Source organism: Acanthaster planci, linkage group LG07 (assembly GCF_054643075.1).
Source record: "Acanthaster planci isolate LZ-2023a linkage group LG07, COTS_SCS, whole genome shotgun sequence".
NCBI classification, from domain to species: Eukaryota; Metazoa; Echinodermata; class Asteroidea; order Valvatida; family Acanthasteridae; genus Acanthaster; species Acanthaster planci.
Window position 1 is genome coordinate 18,385,839 of NC_141783.1, and position 24,134 is coordinate 18,409,972.

The following is a 24,134-nucleotide window of genomic DNA, read 5'->3' on the forward strand; positions in this document are numbered from 1 at the left end:
GACATTACGTATCTTGTCACAAGGCCCAAGGCTGGTACGGTCGAAGGTCACTGGCTGGTATCCACCTACAAACAGCTCATCAATGGAAGTGCCTAGCAGTACCTGTTGTGTCTATCTCGTATGCATACCAGTCTTTCCAGTTGCAAGATGTCGTTTTTCGGTTCCAATCCGTTCGTAACGCCCGTCGGGCAAAGAATAGGTGAGTTTCACTCGAAAATATGTACAAAAATTTCGACACACACATTAACGTTATCCTTTCGGCCTCCTGGTTTTTAGCTGTGGTGGACTTACAGCTTAATTACATGTCTGTTAGTTGATGAAGCAGTTTTGCTGACTTGTCACGCGTACGCACGCACAATGTACATGTACATGTACATACTGTACATCATATACAGTGTATGTACGCACTGGGTTAAGAAATTCAGCATGTTCACGGTCCACTGTCACTGCATTCTTCTTTCACATCATTAGTCACTGTGAATTGCCATAGTCATGCTTATTCATGTTGTTTGGGTTTATGGTCAATTCGACCATTTGCCACCTCAGCTCAAACATAACCATGCTAACTGGACCGTTTGTCTTTCATTTCTTTGTAGGCCTACAGTAAACTCCGACTAAGTCATGATGTAGGCCTAAGTTTGTAGGGCCTATTGTGTAACTCGTCATATCGTCTAAGTTGGCCTTTTGACAAAAGTCCTGATCGTCTTAATGCATTTCCATTGAAAATTTCATTTCTAAATCGGCATGTAAAAGTCGTCATTTCGTATAAGTCGTTATGTTTTTCTCGGTCCCTTTCCCACAAAACCACAAAAATTTCTTTGTCTAAGTCGGCATTAAAAAATTGTGCTTCGGTATCAGTTTCCTTCGCTGCGGTTGCCAAGAAGTGTCAAGTGACAAATCCCACACTGCTCGACTGATGTATGTTCATTAGCAGCGCAGGCCGTGGTTGATAAGCATGAGTACATCAATACCAGTAACCCTTCTAGTGCTACACGCATGCACTCTGTCCATTTTTGGGGGTCACCTTATTTAATGAACTTAACCAATGTATGTGGGATGAGTGTATGTTTTCTGTTCTGTAACTGTATCACGTACAAGTACGTACTGCACTGTCGAGTCGTGTTGTGATGTGCAAGTGGCTTGCCGTCCTCGCTTTGTCCTTGGGGGCACATGATCAGTTATCGAATTTGCAGCCCGTGAGGACGAATTTGCTGGGATCGACCATGGAGGTAGAAATAAACCTGGATAAATCAAAGCCAGTGAAGTAGTGCAAGGAATCATAATGTACGTAGACAATACATGTGTGTGTGTGTAAGTCAGAAAAATGACGACTTACAGTACAAGTCGGCATAATTTCTTGAGTCCGAAGAGTGCTGAACTTAGCCAGAGTTTACTGTATTCAAGTCTCAACTGTTGTCATGTTGTGTCAACTTGTGCTAAACACAACAAAACATTCAAACAACTACATGCAGGCCTAGTCAATTCCAGTTCTACCATTTGCTGTTTTTACCAACTCGGATGTCAACAGTCAGTGTTTTAACATTACCACCGAAGATTTCGTTTAGTACCCAGTAAATTAACTGCCCAAAATGTCAAGTGCATTCTTCACATCTCAAGTTTCAAAATGTATTTTGTATTCACCAGCATGACCAGTGAGTTTGCTTGAGTAAGTGTTAAATTTTACTTCTCCACATGTATTAAAATTTTGAGTTGGTACAGTCATGGCAGGGGAACCCTCATACTTCACTGGCCTTAATTATTACTTGAGACTTGAAAACTACCTCATATAATCTAATGTTAGGCCTTGTTATAGTCCGACTAAGTTGAACATTTTGACACGGTCAGGCAATAATAGAGTCCAAGTACCATTCATAGGCTTTTCCTTCCATTAATTGATTTCACTCTAAATAGCTTGTACATTGTCATACCCGAAATCAAAATCCTCAGAATTCACCTCCAAAATGGTTCTTAAACTGTTTAACCCTAACCCCCTAGGCTCCTGCACTAGAAAGCATACTGAACCTCACAAAATCCAACAGGTTCATGTACTTGTCTATGTACTTGTACATGCAGGTTAGTGTACCAAACCTGATAAACTCCAACAGAATGAGCCCGTTGGAGTTTGAGTGATATGGTATGGATGGGTCTATGCAGTATAGGATGACTTGCACTGAACAGTACCAAACCTGACAAAATCAAGCATAGTCCAACAATTGGTACAGCAAGTCAGACACTGCACATAGTGACCTGTGTGTGTCCCAACTCACACAGAATCCAACACCATCTCCCTGGGCCTTTCATCCCAAGTCTCACAAAATTCAACAAGTTCCTCAGGTACGGTACCAAACCTGCCAAAACCTCACAAAACCTGCTGTTGGAGTATGGCAGGTTTTGGGCAGTTAGGGTTAATACACCCACGTTAGGATTCAGATACCATTCACGATAAGCATGTGCTGTCTGCACGCACGTGCCGACGACTGTTTCCTAAATCAGCGCAACATTCAGCAGCTTTGACTACAACGAGTTGTACACCTCCAAATGCACCATGGAGTCTCAGTTGACCTCATTATCAATTTTTTTTTCATTACTCCAAATGGTATTTTACTGCCCTCATGGTTTTCATGCTAGTTAAGTAATGAATACTTTCATATTAATAAGCAAAACTGTGGTACCATCTGAGAAAGAAGACTTCAATGTTACATTGGTTGGGGCACAAGAACTCTCTTTGTTTGTTAGATTTTGGTGGCGTAAATTTTTTCTTTGGTGATTAAGTGTTGTTCAGGTACACAGCAATAAGCAGGCAATCAACCCATTCTCAGAAATGTTTTCAGTGAGTAAATTTTGGGGCCACAATTTGTTCTGAAAAACCTATGCACTGAACCATGTCTTCCCTAGATGACATCACAGCAACAGCGCCCTCAGCTGTTCAGGAAAGCACGGATAATTTGAAGTGTTTAAAACAGTGCACTTTTCAACATGTTTAATCGAACAGAGAAAGTTTCCATACACTGAAGAATAGTATGAAAAAGTATACAATTCATTGTAGGTACACTTAAGAAAAGGACATCACCAGTGTGGTATCGATGCCAGGATTAACCCTGACTCTCTGTCTTTTGCTCCAACAGAGAAGGCCACCTCGGAGGGTCTAGCCTCCGAGGATTGGGGCCTGAACATGGAGATATGTGATATCATCAATGAAACAGAGGAAGGGTAAGTTACCCTTTCACTGCACAGAGGTGCCAGGCAGGACTTGCCTTTTAGATGCGGTTGAGCTCAGTCGAAAGGGGAACAAGGATGTTATCTTTTAAAAACTGAAAATTTCATTTAAATTCGATGACGTGTTGCAGGGATAATCTCAATTATGTAACACAGCACATTTTTTGTTCTGTCCCGTGGAAGTTTATACAGCTTATCTTGCAAGGACATGCTGTCACTGAATACAAATCCTAGTTTTTCGCAACAGGTTTAGTTCTTGCAAATTTCTTTCTAGCTCTAAACTTGATGAAACCGATGCTTGTGTAAGAAGGCAGTGGTTGCTGTGCAGTTCAATGAGTGCAAAATGTGTCGGCTGAACCTGTGCAAAGCACCCTTGTTCAGTTTGAAACAGAACCATTTACGTATCCTGTTTGTTGGAAAATAAGAAAAAAGCTTTAATTTAATATAACAGAGATTTGTTTAGTTCAATATCCTCATTTTTTCAAACCCTTTCAGACCCAGAAGTTACAGGGTAAAAGCAGAGCTTGAGCGTAGCACATTGATAGATGTGATAAAATTGCATTCAACAAAACAAAAAAGCGCTTGTCTTACATAAATGATATTATCTCCTCAAATATCACCAGATGTTAACAAAGTCTTCAGTTTTGAAAAGACAACACCCTAAGCTTTAACTTGATACCTAAAGCAACAATTTCTGACGGTTCTTTTGGGAGAAATAAATGTTAGGTTTGGGGTGCATTTCACAGATTCCCTGATTTCACAGTCTTTTAGCTGGATGTTGAAAGATGTTATAGACCTAAGTTTGTCCAACTCCTGCTTCATTCAGCACCAGCTGAGCTGGATATTGGACAAAGAACTCTTTATTCTTGGAAATGTTTCTTCTTTGGACTTGATCTTTCAACTTCATGTACGGCACAGCAGGAGTGACTTCAACACAGTCCCACAAATCTTTCTCTCTTGTGCTCCTTCTTGCGTTCAGAAGGGCTAGATTGAGTTGAAAATGGAGTGAAAGCTGTACTGTGGATGAGAAGAAGTTGTGTCAAATGTTATCACTTTTAAAAACCAAAATGGGTCTGTACTTCATGTCAAAGGCTAACTTGCATTTATTAACATTTTATTGTATTGCAGGCCTAAAGATGCTATCAAAGCCATCAAGAAAAGGCTGCTAGGAAACAAGAATTGGAAAGAAGTCATGTTTGCACTCACAGTGAGTAACTGTACAGTTTAATACTTGAGAATCGATGTTATATGCTTAGTAATTTGTCTCTTGCTTCCAAAAAAGAAATTGACACAATAAAAGTTTTAAAAATCTTTCAAGAGAATCTGGCTCCGTCAAAGTGCTGTGAAGATCACCCTGAAGGCAAGCGTCATGTCACAGGCACAAGTCTTTCCAAATCAGATGCTTCTTTTCCCATTCATGAACTTGAAAAGTATGGTGTCTGAGTCAGTTATCCTTCTTTGTGTCAGAGAGGACCCCAAGTCACCCTGTGGTGGTGACCTGACGTACACGTTAAGAAGCATCACTGTGCACAAAACGCACAGGAGTGATAAATTTAACGTAAAAACTGATCTCAATTTCCGACTTGTCTCATCTCACCGTTGCCTCCAATGTCTGACTCTTCTTGCCCGCTCTCCCCCCTCCCTCCCCAGGTCTTAGAGACGTGCGTCAAGAACTGCGGCCACCGTTTCCACGCACTGGTCTGCAAGCAGGACTTCGTCAAGGAGCTGGTCAAGATCATCCAGCCCAGCATGAACCCGCCCACCGTCATCCAGGAGAAGATCCTCAGCCTCATCCAGTCTTGGGCCGATGCCTTCCGCACCAAGCCCGACCTCCAAGGGGTGGTCAAGGTCTACGATGAGCTGAAGCAGAAGGGCATCGAGTTCCCGGCCACCAACCTGGATGAACTGTCGCCAATTGTTACTCCCCAGAGGGTAAGTCTCGTTTGGAAACCCCAATCTGTCAGTCCTTGTTTAATGCTAAGTTTGATCAGCCACCCTATGGGCCCCAAGTTTGGAACAAGAGAAGGTGCAGTTTTCCCAGCAATGGAGGTTCCTTTAGTAATTACTGCTCATCACTGGTTCATGAACGACTATGGAATGCGAGCGTCGCAGTTGCATCACTACCAGTGAAATAAACACTCCCACCTAGCATGACTCTTTTCAACCAATGAGGGGGTGTTTCTTCTCAGGGCAAAAAGCTAACTGTCAGTCAGTGTTGCCTGGTACCCATAACACATTTAGTGTGTAGGTTACCAGGGAAAATTGACTTAGGGTTGATAACTGGTCATCGATTAAACGTGGCCAATATGCGGGAAGCTGAACATCAGTGATATGGCCAAAAAGAACGCAAACACCAGTGGCTGCAGTTATTATAAGAGGATCTTGTGTTTACTCCTGGATGCTGCTAGCTGATTCAGACGGGCCTTTCCAAGGTCTTGCTGGAGGAGGTCAGGATTCAGCACAGTGTCTATTTAACCCAATAGCCAAGCTTTGCTTGTCGGTAGAGTTTCAGCCTATCCCCACACAGCTTTCTCTATTATTATTATGAATTATTTCCGTAATGAGACTGGGGATTCCTCAAAAGCACCTTAGGCACTGTAGCTCGCAAACTTGGAGAAACCTGTAGAGAGGAGACAATGAGAAGCAGTTACAGTTTTAGAGGTGGGAGGAAAAGCCCAGAGGAATATTCTTGGTAAAACCCACCGAATCAGGTAGGGACTGAAACCCCAATCCACACGTGGACCGGGCCAGGAATCGAACCCAGACCGCAGAGATGGAGGGCGAGGAAAGAACCACCACGCCAACCTGACTCCTCAAAATTGCAGCCAAGTCAGGGTATGGCTGCTTTGAGAGGGCAGACCTCGCTCACGTCTATTGCTGTTTTGGACATGCACTGTTGGAACAATGCACTGGCTCATTATGGCCATCAATAATTCACCCTTGAATCTGTCCATACAAGATGTAAAATTTGAGAGAAAATGGTAACCTGACCAACATTTTACCTCACTCTAGCTCTATAGCCATGTTCACACTGTAGGAAATCAGACACTCATAAAGGCTTTGGCTAATAAAAATTATGGTTGTTCTCAAAATGCACAGGGATGGGAAATAGTGGCTTAAGTTCCTTGAATCGGAAACGATAATTAATTTCAATGTGTGCATGCCACAAAATCTCCCATTTTGAGCTTGTATTTTTTGTGTGTCCTCCAGGCAACCCCAGAGGTAGATCCAGCCAGCAGGCGCGCTGCTCCAACCAGACAGGTATCCGACTATTAGAACTGGGAGTTTTTTAGAATGATCTCGAAGGTAGTCTGTTTCCTTGATTGGGCAGATGCAAATGTCTTGGCAAACTTGAAATGTCACAGGAAAACCTGTCTTCTAATATCTAAAGCAGTTTGTCAGACATATAAAGATGTGTTTGTGATCATTGTTTCTCAGAGTAATCAAATCTGCCTAGATTGGTATCACATCTCCCCTCCCCTCCCCACGGGTGAGATGTTATTTTCAGTTTTTATGCTGCTCCTTGTCGGACGTCACATGTTTGAAGATAGCACTCTTCGTTTTTCTTATTCTTCTTTCCAGTGGGTTCAGTCAACCACAAAAGGAATCAGGCTATACTCGCCAGTTTCGTTTGTCAATTTTTTCCTTGTGGCGTGTTGCCATTTCTGAGGTTTGCAGCATTACCAATGTCGCGATGCCAGGTCAAGTGACTCAGGTTCCTGTCTAGTAGGGACAGACATTGGGTCATTTCATGAAGCTGGAACATGCTCTGGGCTTCTTAATGTATATAGTTTCACATTAGAATTCAAATGTCGGCTAATGATGTTGACCCCAATGGTAACTGTTGTTAGGTAACATAGGTCAAAGGGTCATTTCTTTGCTCGACCTCATCTTTATGTCTCTTTTCCGGTCTCAGAACTCCCAACCCCAGATGCAGCCCCAGATGACAACTCCCTACCCACCCCAGCAGGGTGCCTACTCACCCCAGCAGGGCGCCTACCCACCCCAGCCGGGCACCTACTCACCCCAGCCGGGCACCTACTCACCCCAGCAAGGTGCCTACCCACCCCAGCAGGGCACCTACCCACAGCAGCAGAGCCCCTACCCGCCCCAGCAGTCCCCGCTCAACACGGGGCCCATCCCCGTGCAGCCCTCCCCCCCGGCCCAGGCCCCAGTGCCAGCGCCGGCACCAGCTGGCCTAACCCCCGAGCAGCTGGCCAAGCTGAGGCGTGACCTGGAGATGGTGCTGGGCAACGTCAGGGTCATGTCGGAGATGCTAACGGAGATGGTGCCCGGCCAGGAGGATCCCAGTGATCTGCAACTCCTGCAGGTAAGGCCAAGATTCCTTATGATCGTAACAATGGCAGAGAGCACCATAGACGTCAAGATGCAGACAGCAGCAGAAGAGACAATATGTGGCTCTATCATATCTGCCAGCCGTTCTGATTTAATTGGACCTGTTTCGATTTCTCAATTTTCAGACTACCAAAACACCAGAACTTCCAGATTTCCATCAGGGGTGTGAGAATTCAGCTTTTTTTCTTTTTTTGTTTAGATGTGGAAAGAGCATTGTTGTTTATTGAAATAACTTGGGTTGATATCAGAAAACACTCACCAATTTCAATGAAACACTTTGGCATAATTTTTTACGTTGCCGTTTAGCTTTGTTTTCTTTTTCACTTTGCTCCATTTGTATGACACACTTTTGAAAGTTTCCTTCTTTTTTCAGTTTCACACCGTTTCTAAACAGGAAACTTCTGATTGCAACCATTGTGTTTTTTTTTCCCCCTAGGATCTGAATAAAACATGCCGTGCAATGCAGCAGCGTGTGGTTGAGCTGATAAGCTCCATCAACAACGAGGAAGTGACTGGTATGTAAACAATTCTCAGGACTGAAAGCAGAGATACAGGTACCCACATGAATGTGTGCATGTACATCAGAGGTGCACTGCGAGCGGTCATAGGAACAGCGATGTTTGCCATTATGGTTCAAAGGTCACTATTTGGTATTGGATTGCAAGTCTGGGAGTGACTGTTTATTATTGGAATGCATGAAAAAGCATGAACGACAAGGAATGCTGCAGATTTGCTGGTACAAGTACACCTATCCTAACTTCCGTAACATTTATGCCAGTCATTTTTTTAAAAACTGTAGAATCTACTAGTGTGGTGAACCACCGTGGAAAATCTTTTTACCTTGAACTCCTTATGAGCTTGGCACCAAAGAAAAAACCAATACAAAATAAAAAACAGATGAGAGTTGTCAAGTATGCGTCACGTGGCTTTTGTGGTGACAATTTCTGCACCCGCCAGCATCATGAAAATTGCTCCCCTTAACTTTAAAAAAAAATGTGTGGGGATCTATTTTGCAGGTGAACTACTGAGGGTCAATGATGACTTGAATAACGTGTTCGTCCGCTACGATCGCTTTGAGCGCTACCGGCAGAGCCAGACTGCCCAACAGCCAGCACAGCAGATGGGGGTCCCATCAGTGCCCCAAGCACAGCCAGTGGCTCAACCAGTAAGAGACACCCGATTCATTTGACCATAATTCCCTGCCATACCCTCTTTAGGCAAATGTGTCGCTACAAAATGTTCACAGTAAACTTTGCAGTTGGAATGGGTTCATCATCCGCAGATTTACAGTGAATACACTTACCGTGATGTGACAAATTCACATCCGTGTTTACTTTTGTACGGATAATAAACTTGTCGTTGGTTGGTGTAGGGCATCTAACACACCTGCGGCCAGTTTCACAAAACTCGGCGAGTCGGCGTAACATCGCACCATGTGTAAACCTTAGGCTCCAAATTTGTGGCTTGTTTCACACAAGGTTTCTCAGCTGCAGGCACATTGTATTTTATTGATTTATGTTCTCGGACAAGGACAAAGCTATGAAGTGAACTATTTTATTTCAGTATTACACCAGTCATTAGACAGACGTAAATAAGCTCCTCCTGCCATTTGGAAGGTTTCACATTTTCTTCATCAAACCAGGCACAAAATCTCAAAGCGCTGTCACAGCCAAAGAAGTTTTTCATTACCTTTAAGAATCAAAGTTTTAGATTTCTCATGTAAAGCTCGTTAAGTTGAGCTGTGATGCACGTTGACCGAGCATGATTAGCTTGTAAAATGGTTCAGTTCCCATGGATTTGGCGTAACTTACATCCCATTATAAGGATCGCAACATTGTGCCATGATTTGTTGCACTAGTTGTAGACTTGCACAGTGCGTAACTTTGGTGGAATTTTGCCATAATAATTTGTGGAATTTTGTTATAATTTGTCGAACAAGTCATACAGGCAGCTGTGGCTTCAGTGAAGTTACGCTATGGTGTGAAGTCTCATGGCATCAGTTGCTGGTGTGCAGCACTGCACTCTGTTACAGTAATACAAACAACATGCATAGCAGGGGCTCCCTCTTTCAAAATGTTTCCCGTCCCATCCGTTTGGGATTGTATTTAATGGACGGACCAGGCACCAGCCTACTTCTCTGTCATTAAGAAATACATGTAGCCTCACTCTCTCTGGTATGGCTGCACGGACTCCCAAATGTTTTACAAATGAACAGCATGAGCGGACCAGTGAAATTGTCCAATTATGAGGCAGAATAGGGCCCTTGTTGGACCATACGCAGAGGCAATAGTTTTACACTTGGAAAAGCTAGTTGCTTTTCTTGAGAAAGAAGTCTTACCCTCAGAATGTTTTCTTTCATAAGTCTGTTCCGAGCTCTAGCCCACCGTGCCCCACCATTTATCCAGGTATGAATCGGTCTTTGCCACTCTCGGGCCAAGATTTTGGCCTTAACGGTGGGTTTTGCATATTTGAAGGTTCACCCAGATAAGGTTTGCATGGACTGTGTACGCAAGTACCCCCTCATTGGTGACGGAGGGAGAGGCTTGGCTGACATTTCCTTTCCAATTCCGCCATAGATCATGCCACCCATCTCAAGAACTTGCGGCTTTGTGCATTTCCAGTTCAATAAAATCGCACATGCTGTACGTGCGCACAAACCAGTCGGCCATTCAGAGCGTCCACCCAAAAATATGCCGCTCGGGAAGAAAGCGCCGTCCATGGTGATGCACGGTGTCCATACCCAGTTTGGCCTCTACTACTTCTTCCCTCTTGCCCTTCTTGTCCACAGAATAGCGTCAGCAGTGCTCCTCCTCCCTACCCTGCGAGCTCCTCCCCCGCCCCTCCACCAGCAGCCCAGAACACTGCTACCCTAATAGACTTGGGGACCGACGAGCCCACTTCCGCCCCCAATGCCTTTGCTTCGCCCGCTCCTGTCGCCGCATCAGGGGACATGAGCCAACAGATGGCAGGTCTTGGTGAGGGGCTTTCTTCATCTCTGTTCCCCCTTGTTTAACTCTGGGTGTTTCCATCACTTTGGGGACTGGTTTCACTGAGAAGTTCCTCACAGAAATGTATTGGGCACCAGGATACATGTACATCTGTAACATGGTTTGAAGAGAGATAGTTGAGTATAGCTCTTGGAGGTATATCAAACTATTTATCAAGTATGAATACTGAGGGAGCTAAAATCAACTATCCCCCTCACATAACTGTGTTACATTTGTTTTACCATAACTCAGACATATTTAGTTGCCAATAAAAGTTCAGGAGCAAGGGCAAGGCAACACGTAGGTGTACCAGCGTCTGCTCACGTGAACTGCATAGCAAACTGTTCCCCGTGCTACAGTTTCGTGAACTGTTCCCGGGGAACAGTTTAATATTAGCATGCATTTGACTTGTGGACAGATCCTCACAGTGGAAAGTGATGATGATCAGACCAATAAGAGTTCAGCTCTGGATCATGAATATGCATAAGGTGTGGTAATCTCCATTTGGAAAAACACCAAAAAGCCACAGGCTCTTTTTATCATAACAATCCAGTAATTCTTCAGTTCTTAAAAATGGTAGCAGAAGTCATATGCCTGCCTAGGAACAGCACAGTAATGAAACTGGTCTCCGTTTTTACATGTCTGAATTCTTAAGCACCTTCTTGTCTCGTCATATTCTCTGACACGGGAAAGAAAACTGAACCTCTGGAGTTTTTGGTTTGTAATTGTTTTTGTAAAGCCTGTTTCCTTTTTATGTTTTGGTTTTGGGGAAGGGCTTGAAGGGCACTTCTTTGATTCAGTTTGGTCTGGTGGAATATGCTGCATTATCCTGATTGCAAGATGTAATAGTTTTATCATGAACCTGACAACCTTGAAATACAAGTCCAGTCCCCCACCCCTGCTCCAGACAAGGTTGGAGCATGCTTGCTGAACTGTTCGATTACCCTGTGTTCATAGTTTACCGAGTCTAGAAATCTATCCTGACAAGTCTGGACATGTTATCAGTGTGCATCGAAAAGGCCCTTTGGAATTGCAGAAAAGCACAGTGTAAGCAATTGAAGAGAAATAAATTGCATGTGACTGGTTTTCCGGGTTAGAGCCGGCACCTTGCTCAAACTATTTTTAGGGGCCTTCTTAAATGTGAGGTGATCGCATGTAAAGATCTTTCAGTCAATGGAGTATATTTTCCATATGGCTTCAGTGCACAAGTCACACTGCTCAATGTGTTGTTGATTCCAGTTCATCAGTTACGTGAAAGTGTCACATGGAAGGAAAAAAATGGATGCTCCACAAGGAGGTGAAATAGTTTGAGAAATGATTATGGACTGACGAGAAGGGATAATTACAACTTTGAACCATGACCATTTTGTCAGTGGGTCCATTATAAAATATGATTGGTTATTCTACTATAAGTACTGTTAGGGAGACTGTCTATGTTGATTATTTCACCTAAGGGGAATATTTAGCATCAGAGAGTCATTTCAGTGTCTTCCTGAGGTTGCATGTTCCAGATAGGGGCAACTTTTTTTGAAAGTTACAAATGTGATGTGATCTGCAAAAACTCTTCACCTGGTGAGCTTTGTCATTTGGTCACTTCAAATTAATAAAGACAAACTGTTGTTTTCAGATAGATTACATTTCTGATTCTCAGTTGTCTGCAACGTGATCTAGGGTGTCTAGAATCCCAAATTAAACTTTTGAAAATAGGTCAGTGCCCAGATCAATTTGAAGTTTATGTCAACCAAAATGACAAAGCTCACCTTGTGAAGGTTTTTCACTGATCACATCACAAATAGATCGGTAGATAGAGATAGATCGGTAGATTTGACATTTTCATTTGTCGGGGTAGGATCGGGGGAAAAGTAAGGTTGGGGGTCATCAAAGCTGGAATAATCATGTACCCAACACAATAGGAATGTCTCCCTTAGGTACCATTGACAGTAATAAGTAATGATCCTATCATCAATGTTACTGTTTTCCCAACACTGATTTTTCAGACATTTCCGGTGGTGCAGCCCCAGCAGTGTCGACAGACGAGTTTGACATGTTTGCCCAGAGTAGGCAGACCAGCTACACGGACAGTCGAAAAAGGTACACGTATCAGCATGACGAGCCAATAACAAGGAAGAGACAATGAAAAGGGGAAATATTGCTGTCCGTTGATGACAGAGGACCTTGCCATCATTCGCCCCCGTCCTAGGACTTGTAGTCATGGGACTGTCAATTGATTTTTGACATGCGTATGGGACATTTGTGTAGGCATTAGCGTGGGCCAGGAATGTACGTGTACACGTGCCGTCGTGCTGCGCTCACAATGTGTATGAGTGTCGCTCACGTGGTCTACTGGTGTCCGTGCACCCTGTGCTGAGCATCATGGCATCCGACAAGGTCCATTCCGTGCACACAAGCCTCCGTCAAGGGGTGATTGTTGGTACTCCTTGGCGTTGTGTGCCCAACACCTATGCCAAGATGTTGCGAATTTGAGAAAATCACCTGTGTGTACCCTGTGCGACCACGACCAAGTACACACTTGTCGTATATCTGCCCCAGGGAAATTTTCACCTGATACAACAGTGCAGTCATATCTGCCTCAGTTGAAGCCATAATGTTTTCCTTTCATATTCTTTGATGGATTAGGCAGACACTTTTCTTGGTGTCCATATTAAACACAATACTGCATGACTCATTCTACAAATTTGGGGTCCAAGTTTTTCCCGTCCCTGCCACATCTGATGTATGATTTTGTGAGTTTAATTTCCAAGAGTGATTCGGTATTACAAATTACCTGCCGAACAAGTAGAAATAACTTAAAGTCAACTTCAGTGATATATATCCGTTGTTAAATTACACAGGTCAGGTGTGACAGGAACGGAAAATGTCACACACATTGATAGAATGACCTACTTAGGACAGAATGAAATCCTTGATACCCTTTTATCGTCAGTGCAAAGACCTGAAGCCCATGAGTAGAGCCAGTATAGAGATTTTTCACATGATGTAACGTGATGGACAACGGCATTTCGGGAAGCATACCATGTGCGTTTTTGAATCTGTCTTTCCATTGGCAATTTCATGTACACCAGATTGTTGAGAGACGTCGATTGTGCAAGCGTTTCCACGCATCTGTTTATATTGAACGCTGACCGTCAAAAATCACGTGACGGAACATCCTCTTTGGCACTTTGAATCAGTTGTAATAAAGTGTGTTGGATATTTACCAGCTAGAAAGAGTTCGTAGCAAAAGCCACTTCTGAATACCTCCAACGCTTACTTTCCCAACAGTGGCAGCACATACCAAGACATCATGAACTTGGACCAGTCGGGCGTGACGATGGGTAATCTTGTCAATGCCCGGGCCAATCCATTCTCAGCTGCACCTGTGGCTGAACCTGCACAGGTTTGAAGAGTTTTTATCCATTTTTCCCCTTTGTTTTCAGAGTGAGATGATTGTAGCCTCCAAAGCCTATAATATTTAAACACATTACACTATTCATGAGTTCTGTTTGACCAGTATTTTCTGTCGGGATGTGTCACGCCCAGCATCGAATACATCAATTATGACCAACATTTAACTGATCTGATTCAGCAGTGCCCCTCATTTCCGCATATTTTGCCACTCATTAAGAAAAACCTGTGTTTTTTGTTTCGGATTTTGTTTTCAGCTGAACGCGCATGTGAGTTGTTGATTTTGAGATTTATCATTGGTCCCTGTTCCTAGCTGCACCCAACTGTGACTGTGGTTTTGTAGCGTTCACTGACTTGACTTTTTTTTACATTGGGCACGGTTCAGGGGATATTTACAAGTTGACCGTATTTCTAAAATTACTTTTACTTTGATTTTGTGGGATCCTACTTCTAACTTGCACCAACACTGGTATGTTTTGCCCTCAACTTGTGACTAGTTTGAAGGTTCTGTGTAACACTTTCCATAACCAGTGACTATTAATTTGTCAAGTGAATACAAGTGGAAAGAGTGAGACACTATTCAAGAAGAAATGCCAATGGCGGTCGTAATCCAGGTGTCCCTCTTGTGAATACCGGGCTTTCGCAAGGTTGCTCAAATGTGTCAGGTCTCATAAATATCTTAGATTATGTCCAGAAATCGCTGCTGGAAATGAGCAAGAAAAGAACCATTTTGAAAGCTGACTTTTCCTTGCTCTGTGCTTTCTCGTACTTGAATTAACCCACAGTGATTACCTACGAATGTAAAAACACTTGTACCCACTATCCGAGTTGCTTGACTTGAACATTTGAATGCATCATTTTTGGTTCCTACCGGTGACTTCTTTGGACGCCCTGAAATGATATGCTCGTGTTGTTGTTTTCATTTGTTTCGTTCCTTTCATGTATTATGTATCTTAAACCATGGGACCTTGTGGATCCATTCTTCAGGTATTGACCCTGGGATGCTGTGATCACATTCTGCCTACAGAGGGCACACCAATGACTCTCTCTACCGATGATCACACTTCGTTTACATGTGTACTTTCCTGGGGTGCTGAGCGGACTGCAGATCCCCACTGGCTCCATAGGAAAGTTCACATCTTAACAAAGTGTGACGTCACAGGCCACACATAGGTTGTTTGAAAGTCACAAACCTGTCAGAATTGATAGGAAAACTCCTGTGCTGTAAACGAAAATGAAGAAAAAGTCTCCTGTAGATTTATTACAGAGTAGATTTATTACTCCATCAGTCTACTCAAGTAGTGTGTTTGGAATCTATGGTTTACGATACATATTACCCGCTTCCGCATGGTTTCTCTGGTTTTCGTTCCCTTTCAATTTTTTTTGAGTCTTCTTTAATTTGTCACTTTTTTTCCCACTCGCACCCACCCTGTTCCATTGCCTGTCATGCTTACACCAGGAAGTAGAACCTGAGTTAGCAGAAGAGGTAAGCACATTCCATCCATCAGAAATCTTCTTGTGGAATTTTTTTCGTGCCTGTGGAATTACCAAATGGCATTTCCCTGGAGAAATGTAGATTTCTGACTGGATTTTCAATTGGGTATTTTTTTTTATGGAAGTACAGAACTGTCACAGAGAAATCGCAATTCCTAATGAAACTTTCAGGTTCTTTTTCCTGCAAGTCTGGAGTATGTTAGAAATGTCACCATTCCATTGGAATTTTTCCTCAATTGGAATCACCTCCCGGATGTTCTGTGTTGGATTCCGTGCAGGTGCCGTCATTCCTTCCGGTGTGGATCAAAAAGTTTCCATTACAATGTCCATGCAATCATACCATATTTTTTTAATGCAGTGATTTCAGCTAGCAAGAATAATTAAAATTCATTCAGGAATAATTAAAAACGAAATCTTAATATTTTTGTTTTCTTTTCTTGGAATATGTTTCACTTCAAGTTGATGGTACACAAATCCCCCCCCTCCAAAAAAAAGAAGGCATACTTCAGAATGCTAATTTTGTGCCAAACGTGGTTTGCTGGCCATAGATCTGATTGTTAATGACTTTTTGAAATTTTCAAATGCATGTTGCATCCTTGTCTTCACAATAGCTCATAAAAACTATCATTTAATTTTTCCTTGGGCCATGTTGATTTGCTGTTGTGTTTAGTTTTGACTATGTTCTGCTTCATGGGCTCCATTCATGAACTGACCTTTGACCTCATGTTTTGGTTCACTCACTCACTGCACACAGGTTTTTTAACATTCACTTCAATAGAATGTGTCCTGTGCATGACACTGCTTTTGATTCGCAATCACCGTTATCAGGGTTCGTAGCGGTCATTAATTCCTTCAAAATCTTTACGTTTTATCATTGTCGGGAAATTCCTGGAACAGGCATTAAATGTTTGTAGAAAAGGGAATTAAGTCATTAAAAGTCATTAAATTTTCATCTTTTACATCTTATATTTTATAACTGCTCTGCACTTTCCAAGACACATTTCAATATTTTTCATTAAGCGCGCCAATCTGCAGATCACAGACAGGTGTTACTGTTATGTCAGAGCCCCACGATGTCACCTCAAAGGAGCATTGCACATCATGATTATGGAAGTCATTAAAAAGTCTTTGAAAATGGACCACAAAAGTCATTAAAAGTCTTTGAATTTTGGGGGTCTTGATACTATGAACCCGGAGTGCACTGAATACCCTACAGTTTTATGAAGGTCCACTAATAGCCCTAACCCTCCCAAATCCTCCAAAATCCTTTTCTGCAAAGTGGAGGAATTTAGAGGATTCAGGGTGTATGGAAAAATTGCATGGCTGATTTCAAAGGATGCCATATGTGAAGGTCTTGGATTAGATATTATCTTGTCTGTGCTTAGTCAAGCACAAATTCAGCCTGATATTTTTTTTGAATCAACCGCACTGCTCAGGAATGCCATTCGCACTGCCTCAACATAATGACAGGAATTGCCGGAGGATTTTGAAGGATTTGGGCAGTGGGCACCCCTCCAGATGACATTTTCAAGAAATGTCGGAGGATGTTGGAGGATTTGGGCTGGTCATGCATGAGCGGATTTATGTTTGCTTGGCGCAGGACGCATGATGTGCCTGGTTGTTTCACGTGGATCCGGATTGCATTCAGCGACCCAAAGTTGGTTCACCGACACCATGTCCCACTTAACAGATTGAGTGAAGCGGCATAAGGGTCACTGATCGAGATCCGAATCCATGTGAAACCAAAAGGGCCAACGCAGAATGCGACCAGCATCTGTTGAGATGTGCATCCTCCGTGCTAATGTCATGGAAGGATTCCCACCAACCTGTTTCTCGTTTGCCCACGAAGGAGGGCTTCAAGTTTGGACGGATATGTTATCCGGTCTTGTAGAGTAACTAGCTGTGTTAATGTGAAATTAAGACATTTTAATTTTTTATTAGATGGCCATTTTGGCTTGGAATTGACCCACACTGAGCTCACCGAATACTCTGTTTGAATTTGTAAACTACAAAGAGCAAACAGGCTTGGCTTGTTATTATTAATTTTTTTTCTGGTGATGATACCACGGATTCCTCAAAGACGCCTTAGGCCCCGTAGCTCGCAAGCCTGAATAAACTTAATGCCAGGTTGCGCATAGAAGTTGAAAAGAGTGTGATATACCTGTGGCCCCAGAACCCCCAGAAAGGGTCCAATGTGGGTCATTAAGGGTCCAATGTGGGTCATTAAGGGTCCAGTGTGGGTCATTAAGGGTCCAATGTGGGTCATTAAGGGTCCAATGTGGGTCATTAAAGGTCCAATGTGGGTCATTAAGGGTCCAATGTGGGTCATTAAGGGTCCAGTGTGGGTCATTAAGGGTCCCATGTGGGTCACTGATTGCAGATCAGGCTTATTATGACTTGTAGATGCAGTGGGCGGTGTGCACACCAACCTGTCATTGTCCAGTTACATCCCTTGATGTCACTCACAGGCAGAAAGGCTCGAAACTTGATAATCTGAGAATCTGACTGTTCTCTCAACTCTGTTGCTCCTGGGTAATTCATTTTGCCAAGAAATTATGTGTCCACAATAACAGACTTACATTGACTTGTTTGCATGAAGCAATAAACAGAACTACATATAATGAATGGCACGCCAACAAACTCTGATAAGCAAAATTAGAAAGAAATTAGGACTGATCCATTTTTTAAATGTATTTTTGATACCAAAGGGACTGCCACCCAATGTTGATGTGGACGAAATGGAGAAATGGCTAAATGCAACTGACCTGGTAAGCAGATGCAGAATGATACCATTGTGTTTACAAGCCTCGTTGTGAAGTAGAAAAAGTTTTTAATGATATGCTAAACGGAGAAAATGGATTACTGTTTTGAGAAAATTTCAACCAGTGTTCAGCTGTCATAGGATTTTAACATGTACACTGCACACGTGTAGACAGCACAATTAATCTCTTGTGAAGGTGTCAGGGCAATTGCTTGATCTGTGTGCGATTGGTTGATTTCATTTCATGATTTGCCGATAATTCCGCCATCAGCCGAAGGGAGCACATTGAAAAACGATTTCCTTTATTATTAAGGTAGTCACACGACTTATTGCTTCATTGGTCAAAACAGTGGATCTAATTGTTCAAAGTACTCAGTGTAGGTTTGTCTTGGTAATGGACTTGCATGTTGTTGACACTGTAATTTGCTTGGATCTCTGGCAGGAGAAAGCAAACGACGGACTGGCAGCCCAGAACACCAACAGCCAGGAAGAGGCTGGAATCACAAGTTCAGGTAACGACTTCTAGTCTAAACACTACCACAGTGTCTCACCGGACATGATGGTTGTCCTATCGTCGCGTTGACTGCCGAGTATGAGTATACTCGTCACAGGTGTACCGGATTCTGCCACATTGAGTAGACTCGTAGGAAATGAAAGGCTATTGTAATATAAATTGAATACACTGGCATCACCAAAGAAAACGACAAATAAATCTCATGCTGCTGACACCTGAAAGGTACTTATTAAATATTTACGCATGCGTACAACGCTTGGCACATGGCAACTCCCCTTTGAAGGTATGCGCCACAGTCAAGGTGTTGATAGGATTTGAATTTCTCTCTTCTTGTTTCATATCCTGTTATTTCCTCCATTTTCAACGTTCTGTAATGTACTCATTGTACATTTGGAGCTCTGTAGGGAACTGTTCCCTGTTTTTCCTTCAGGGTAGCAGGCCGTTCACACTCTGCCCTCTTAGTGTCAGTGAATGGCCAGTGTGGAACTGTTCTTTTGACCACAGATGCAGGGCCGACTTCATTCTGACGTATGCAACTGGATCCCGTAAAATAAGTCTCCGACTGTGTTTTAAGAAAATCTGTTTTTGTTTGCCTGAGAAAGAGCAAACTGAGTTGTTTGTCTCGATGCATCACCCAGTCTAGTCATCCCATTAAAATGGGCTATGATTTGGCTGAGAAATGGTGACGGTTTCTGTGGATTTACATTGTCCAAGATGCTTTTAACTCAAAAGTAGCTTTGGCAACTTGGGACTGATTTTGCTCAATTGCCACACATATTCAGGAGTACACAAATGGGAACTACCTGTGTGAGTAAGAGTTATTTGAAAACATTTCTTGCTGAAAAAACTCTATTACCAGAATGACTGAATGTTTGGAACTGGTTGTGTGTCCACTCATTCAAAGCAGCTCAGTACTTTAAACTCGTGTTAAGAACGAGCCTGACCTCTTTACATGGCCTGTCTATTGTAGTGGATATCACTTTAGAGTATTGCTTGATAGTTTTGGTTAAAGAAATACATGTATAACTGTACACAGTTATCACTGAAATAACTTTTACGAGTATTTGGCAACATATCAAAAGTTGGTTGCTGTGCCCTGCCATTTTGCAAAGTGGAAATTTTGATCCAAAATAATACTGTTCGTAAGTGGCTTATAGTCGGAAAGTGGTCCTGAAATATTGTAATTTTGTTTTCTTCAGAATTTGACCAGTTTCTAGAAGCAAGGGCCAAGGCAGCTGATACTCTCCCCAGCCAGACAAGCCAGACCCGCCAGAACAAGATGGAGGAAGCCGAGAACACCATGTTTGCCTTATAGGGAGATGTCAGCACAGTCGGATCCAACCACTCTGAAAAGGGGGAGGGAAGGGGTTTGTGCAGGCAGTCAGCTGATGCCAAAGTGCAGTGAAGTAGAATAAAACGCAAAGGAAATTGAGATGTACATAATGCATTCTTGCATTGATGTAAAACGAGATAACTTGTACATACAAATGTAATACGTCGTCGCACTCCCCATCATGCATTTGTGAAATTGTGTAACAATATTTTGTCCTGCATGAATGGAAAAAAAACTTTAAGAATTGAGATTTATATCTAGTGATGTATTTTAAGGACGCGAATCAGTCTATGAAATACTGCAGAGTTCTATATTCATCCAGTTCTTAGGGAATTCCACTAATCCAGAATCAATTAAGCTTAACGCTGAAAGGATGTGTCAAAATGACGTTTATTAAAGGGCAGGTATTTCAGGTACCCTGCTTTTATTTTGGAAAAAAAAGCATCGTAAGAAATAAAGACCGTAGAAATGGAAATCATGGAATACATCGGTAGTTTTCCAAAGAACCTATGTTAAAGATGCATGCATTGTTCTCTGCTACTTCTACTGTTCCGGGGTAGCATCTGCGTCAAGGTTGCAGTTGCTTTCCTGCAATCAACACTCTTATTTTTGCATTTTCACAAAGGGAGGTTTTTTTGTCTTGCGTTTCAAGTTTTGGTGATATACTTTCACTTTCGGATAGCATTTGAGACAGCCAAGTTCTCTTACTGTGAGCAAACTTACATATTAAATCACAGGTACATGTTGTCAGTGTCATCATGACAGTGAACTGTATGAAGTTTTTCCTGGAGACTAATCCGGTGGCTAGACTTAGAAGTCATTACTGCTGGGCCCTTTTTTTGGCACGCAGGCGATACACGCGCGTTACATTTCTCTCAGACCAGTAGGGTGTTGTGACTTGCCAAACTGTGTGCTGGCGCCAAAGTTCGAAACCCTGGGCATGAGTATCGTGGCCCCATAGGAATGGCATCTCCACAGATTTGTCTGAAGCTGAATCAGCCTTGCGAATAATAATTTCCAGTCCTCATCAATTAATGAAGTAAAAAATTGGATTTCAGTGTATGTTCGGAATTAGAAACTTCTGAAATATTGGAGGCATTTTTTACCAGCTCAGTCACAACTGATTCGTCAGAGCCGTGCATTTCCAGGCAAACAGTCACAAGCCAAACGTTAAAAAAGCTCACAGGCAACATTTATTGTATCTTTATAATTTATAAATAATATTTTTATATGATTCTTCAAATTTATCCAGACGGAACGTGTGCAAATGCACCTGTCTTTGCAACTCTGAAGTAGTCGTGTCGTTCTCTGCTTGTATATATTAAAAAAAATTTAAAAGTAGTGTGAACCATTCAGATCATTAGCCAAAAGGCATCTAGTGTCTAGAAAGTCTGCTTCTGTTCAAGGATGTTAACTTTTGGAATCTGTCGTTTAATTTGGTGTAATTTTTGACAAAAAGGTTTGTCAGACAGAATTTATCAGGCGGAATGAATTTCCTGACTAAAATTACAGTGCTGTTATAAAAGGATCGCCATTGGCCTAAAAAGCTCGAGATGAGAATTTCAAGTAAAAAGCTGCTAAAAGGAAATGAAGTTTATTTTTCCATTGGTATCTCTTTGTCATACGTTGCAATTGTTTTTTTCTACGACCAAATCAAATTTCCCTGTGCGTATAATGTGAAGTGACTTCAAGGGTAAAGCTTTTGACAAGTGGCTGTCTGCATAATGTGCAGAAAATCTCACTGAAGAAAACAGGTGCTAAGCTAATCCAAGCACGAACCAGTCATAGGCAGTGTACATAAAGTGACTTTTTGGTTGGTAACCTGTTTTTGCTGAGCAAATTTGTTTGGCACTCAGCTAATTTTCAAGGCTAACAGGTCTGTGAAATTGGTGAACTCTGTCCACAGGTGTCAATCACACAGTAACCGCTCACAGAGAGCTAACCATTTCGGGGTGCTTTATGGTGCTGTTTTAAGCCTGCTGTTGAAACATTGTATTCTTTGTGTGGTAGTTGGGTTTGTGAGACCAAAACAGACTGTCTGTACTACAGTTAACATTTCACCAATGTCCTCCGTATTTACTTAAGAACTCAAGACTTTGAGATGGCTCCAGTGCAGAGGAGGCATCATTGCGTAGTGATAATGCAGGTTGAATTTCATGCAGTGTTTCAGTATGGAATTTGTTGAGTATTGGCAGGCATTGCGTGCTTGTTGGCTGGTGAAGAAATACCACCACCACAGCTTATTAAAGGGGAATTCTAGAGGCATAGTCAAAACAACTAATCATATTAATCAACAGCTCAACCTGTCCGTACAGTGTCTATGTTGGCAGATGTCACAACTTGCCCTGTTCTTCTTACGCATGCTGCACTGTGTTGTGTGTCCCTTTGTTTTTAACTGAACTTGAGGCATATGTAAAAAGTGTAAATCGTGACCTGTATTTGAGTCATTTTGAGTTGGTTTAAGTTAAAATCTGTCAGATGTCTTGTGGCCTTTTCTCCTGTTGAGTAAGGTAAATTTGAGTCGAGTTGTGAGCATCAGTGATTGTTTCTCAAGTTTTATAAACATGACCATCTCTGACTCAAGTAATTTTTTCTTAAGTTCTACCAAGATGTCCATTTGCTCAAAACTTTTGCAGTAATTTAAGAGCTGTCCTAGATTTGGTAAATGTGGAAGGTTACCAGTGGTTGTTTTCAGTTGTGAAAACAGGCAACTTTGAAATGATGGAAATATTTCTTGATTGTAACCCTGATTTCATGAATTGAGTGCACTGCATGCAGGAGAAATATAATGACTTCCCCAAACAACCTTTAACCCTAACACTCCCAAATCCTCCAATTTCAATACGATTTTACATACACCCTAGGGGGTTAGGGTTAATAGCCATTATAAAATGGAACATAAACAATGAAACTCAGGTGTTCAACTGACATTTCTTTTGATGGACAAGAGTTGCTTTATTGCATGGTTGATCAGTCACATGATCTCTCTGTTAAGTTTGTTCACACACGAATTAGATCAGTTTGTCCTTGAGCCAATCAGTTTGTCTGCTTATTTGATGGGTTTCTCCCATGAAATTTCTCAAATCTTTGTGTTTTGTTAGTTTTAGAGACTTTTTTTCTGGCTTGGGCTCGCATTCAATGTGGCATTGAGTACTTAATGTATAAAACGGAGTGCATGCACTCTTTGGTTAGGAAATCAGACGTTTAGTAGTAACAGTGTTTTCGAAGTCACAGGGGAAGGGGATGCATTCCCCACCCATAAAGTGGTAAAAATTAACAATCATTATTGGCATTAGTCCAGACACAACGATTCACTTGGTAATTAAGTAATGTTATTTGTAGATAAATATTTCATCTGTAGGATGTTGGGATTTTCTTTGCTTACTGCAAACAATAAATTATATATACTGTATATGTGGAGTACAGATTTGAAAGTTGGGTTTCGCTTTTCATCTCCATAAACAGAGAGAAAGAAACACCACTGACTTTTACATAAAATATATTAACACATCGAATACTTCTGCATGTACTCATTCCTGGCAAATTTTGACGTCCTAAGTACAGATTACTCATTGGTGTTTGAATTACTCGCCTCACTGCAATGCAAAATACCACTAATACTGAAAAAGACTGTCAAATACAAAGCAAATAAAATTTTAAAAATACACAGTTTCTTCCTTTTTGCCGAATGCCTTGACTGTATTTTGATGGAGGTTGTCTGTTTATTTGTGTGTTGTAGTTTTTGTTTGTTATTCCTCTTGGGAGATTTGAGTCGTATCTAAGGGCTTGCAGACTTGATTAAAGCAAGATTTGAATTTGCAGTAGCCCTCTTAAACAGAAGATGTGAAATGAAGGATTTTAGAGCAGAGCAATGGAGGACTATTTGCATTCCTGATAATTTTTGATAAAAAAACTGAGCTCACTGTATACCCAATGGGACCTTGAGGGGTGGGGGCTTCCCAACAAGTTTTGAATGAAAATTCTCTTTGAAAGTCACAATATTACCCCTCTAGGCTTCCAGATTCAGAGTGAAATGTAACATACCAAATCAAGCTTTAATTTGATTTG

The 24,134-nt window shown here is 42.0% G+C and overlaps 1 protein-coding gene across 5 annotated transcripts; it reads left to right on the forward strand.

The window, feature by feature from the left end:
- Nucleotides 1–62: 62 nt before the first annotated feature.
- Nucleotides 63–23,755, forward strand: LOC110980193 (TOM1-like protein 2). Of its 5 annotated transcripts, none has more exons than XM_087138889.1 (16): nt 63–199; nt 3,126–3,210; nt 4,345–4,423; nt 4,867–5,148; nt 6,427–6,477; nt 7,133–7,546; nt 8,009–8,087; nt 8,589–8,737; nt 9,935–9,977; nt 12,557–12,650; nt 13,842–13,956; nt 14,222–14,233; nt 15,424–15,450; nt 18,167–18,226; nt 18,662–18,731; nt 19,933–23,755. In XM_087138889.1, exons 1-16 carry the CDS (start codon nt 121–123, stop codon nt 20,046–20,048), a joined length of 1,755 nt encoding a protein of 584 aa, XP_086995015.1. In that variant the 5' UTR covers nt 63–120; the 3' UTR covers nt 20,049–23,755. The 5 variants fall into 5 exon arrangements, with proteins under 5 accessions (XP_086995015.1, XP_086995014.1, XP_022092304.2 ...); XM_087138888.1 differs by lacking the exon at nt 9,935–9,977 and adding an exon at nt 10,361–10,547 and having other exon boundaries at nt 64–199; XM_022236612.2 differs by lacking the exons at nt 9,935–9,977; nt 15,424–15,450 and adding an exon at nt 10,361–10,547 and having other exon boundaries at nt 64–199.
- The last annotated feature ends 379 nt before the right edge of the window (nt 23,756–24,134 follow it).

Bases quoted from the DNA above. Each gene is read 5' to 3' on its own strand.
- LOC110980193 (XM_087138888.1), top strand. From the start codon at position 121: ATGCATACCAGTCTTTCCAGTTGCAAGATGTCGTTTTTCGGTTCCAAT. The intron at 200-3,125 runs GTGAGTTTCACT...TTGCTCCAACAG, and splicing joins GCCCGTCGGGCAAAGAATAG to AGAAGGCCACCTCGGAGGGT. The intron at 8,738-10,360 runs GTAAGAGACACC...TCTTGTCCACAG, and splicing joins CACAGCCAGTGGCTCAACCA to AATAGCGTCAGCAGTGCTCC.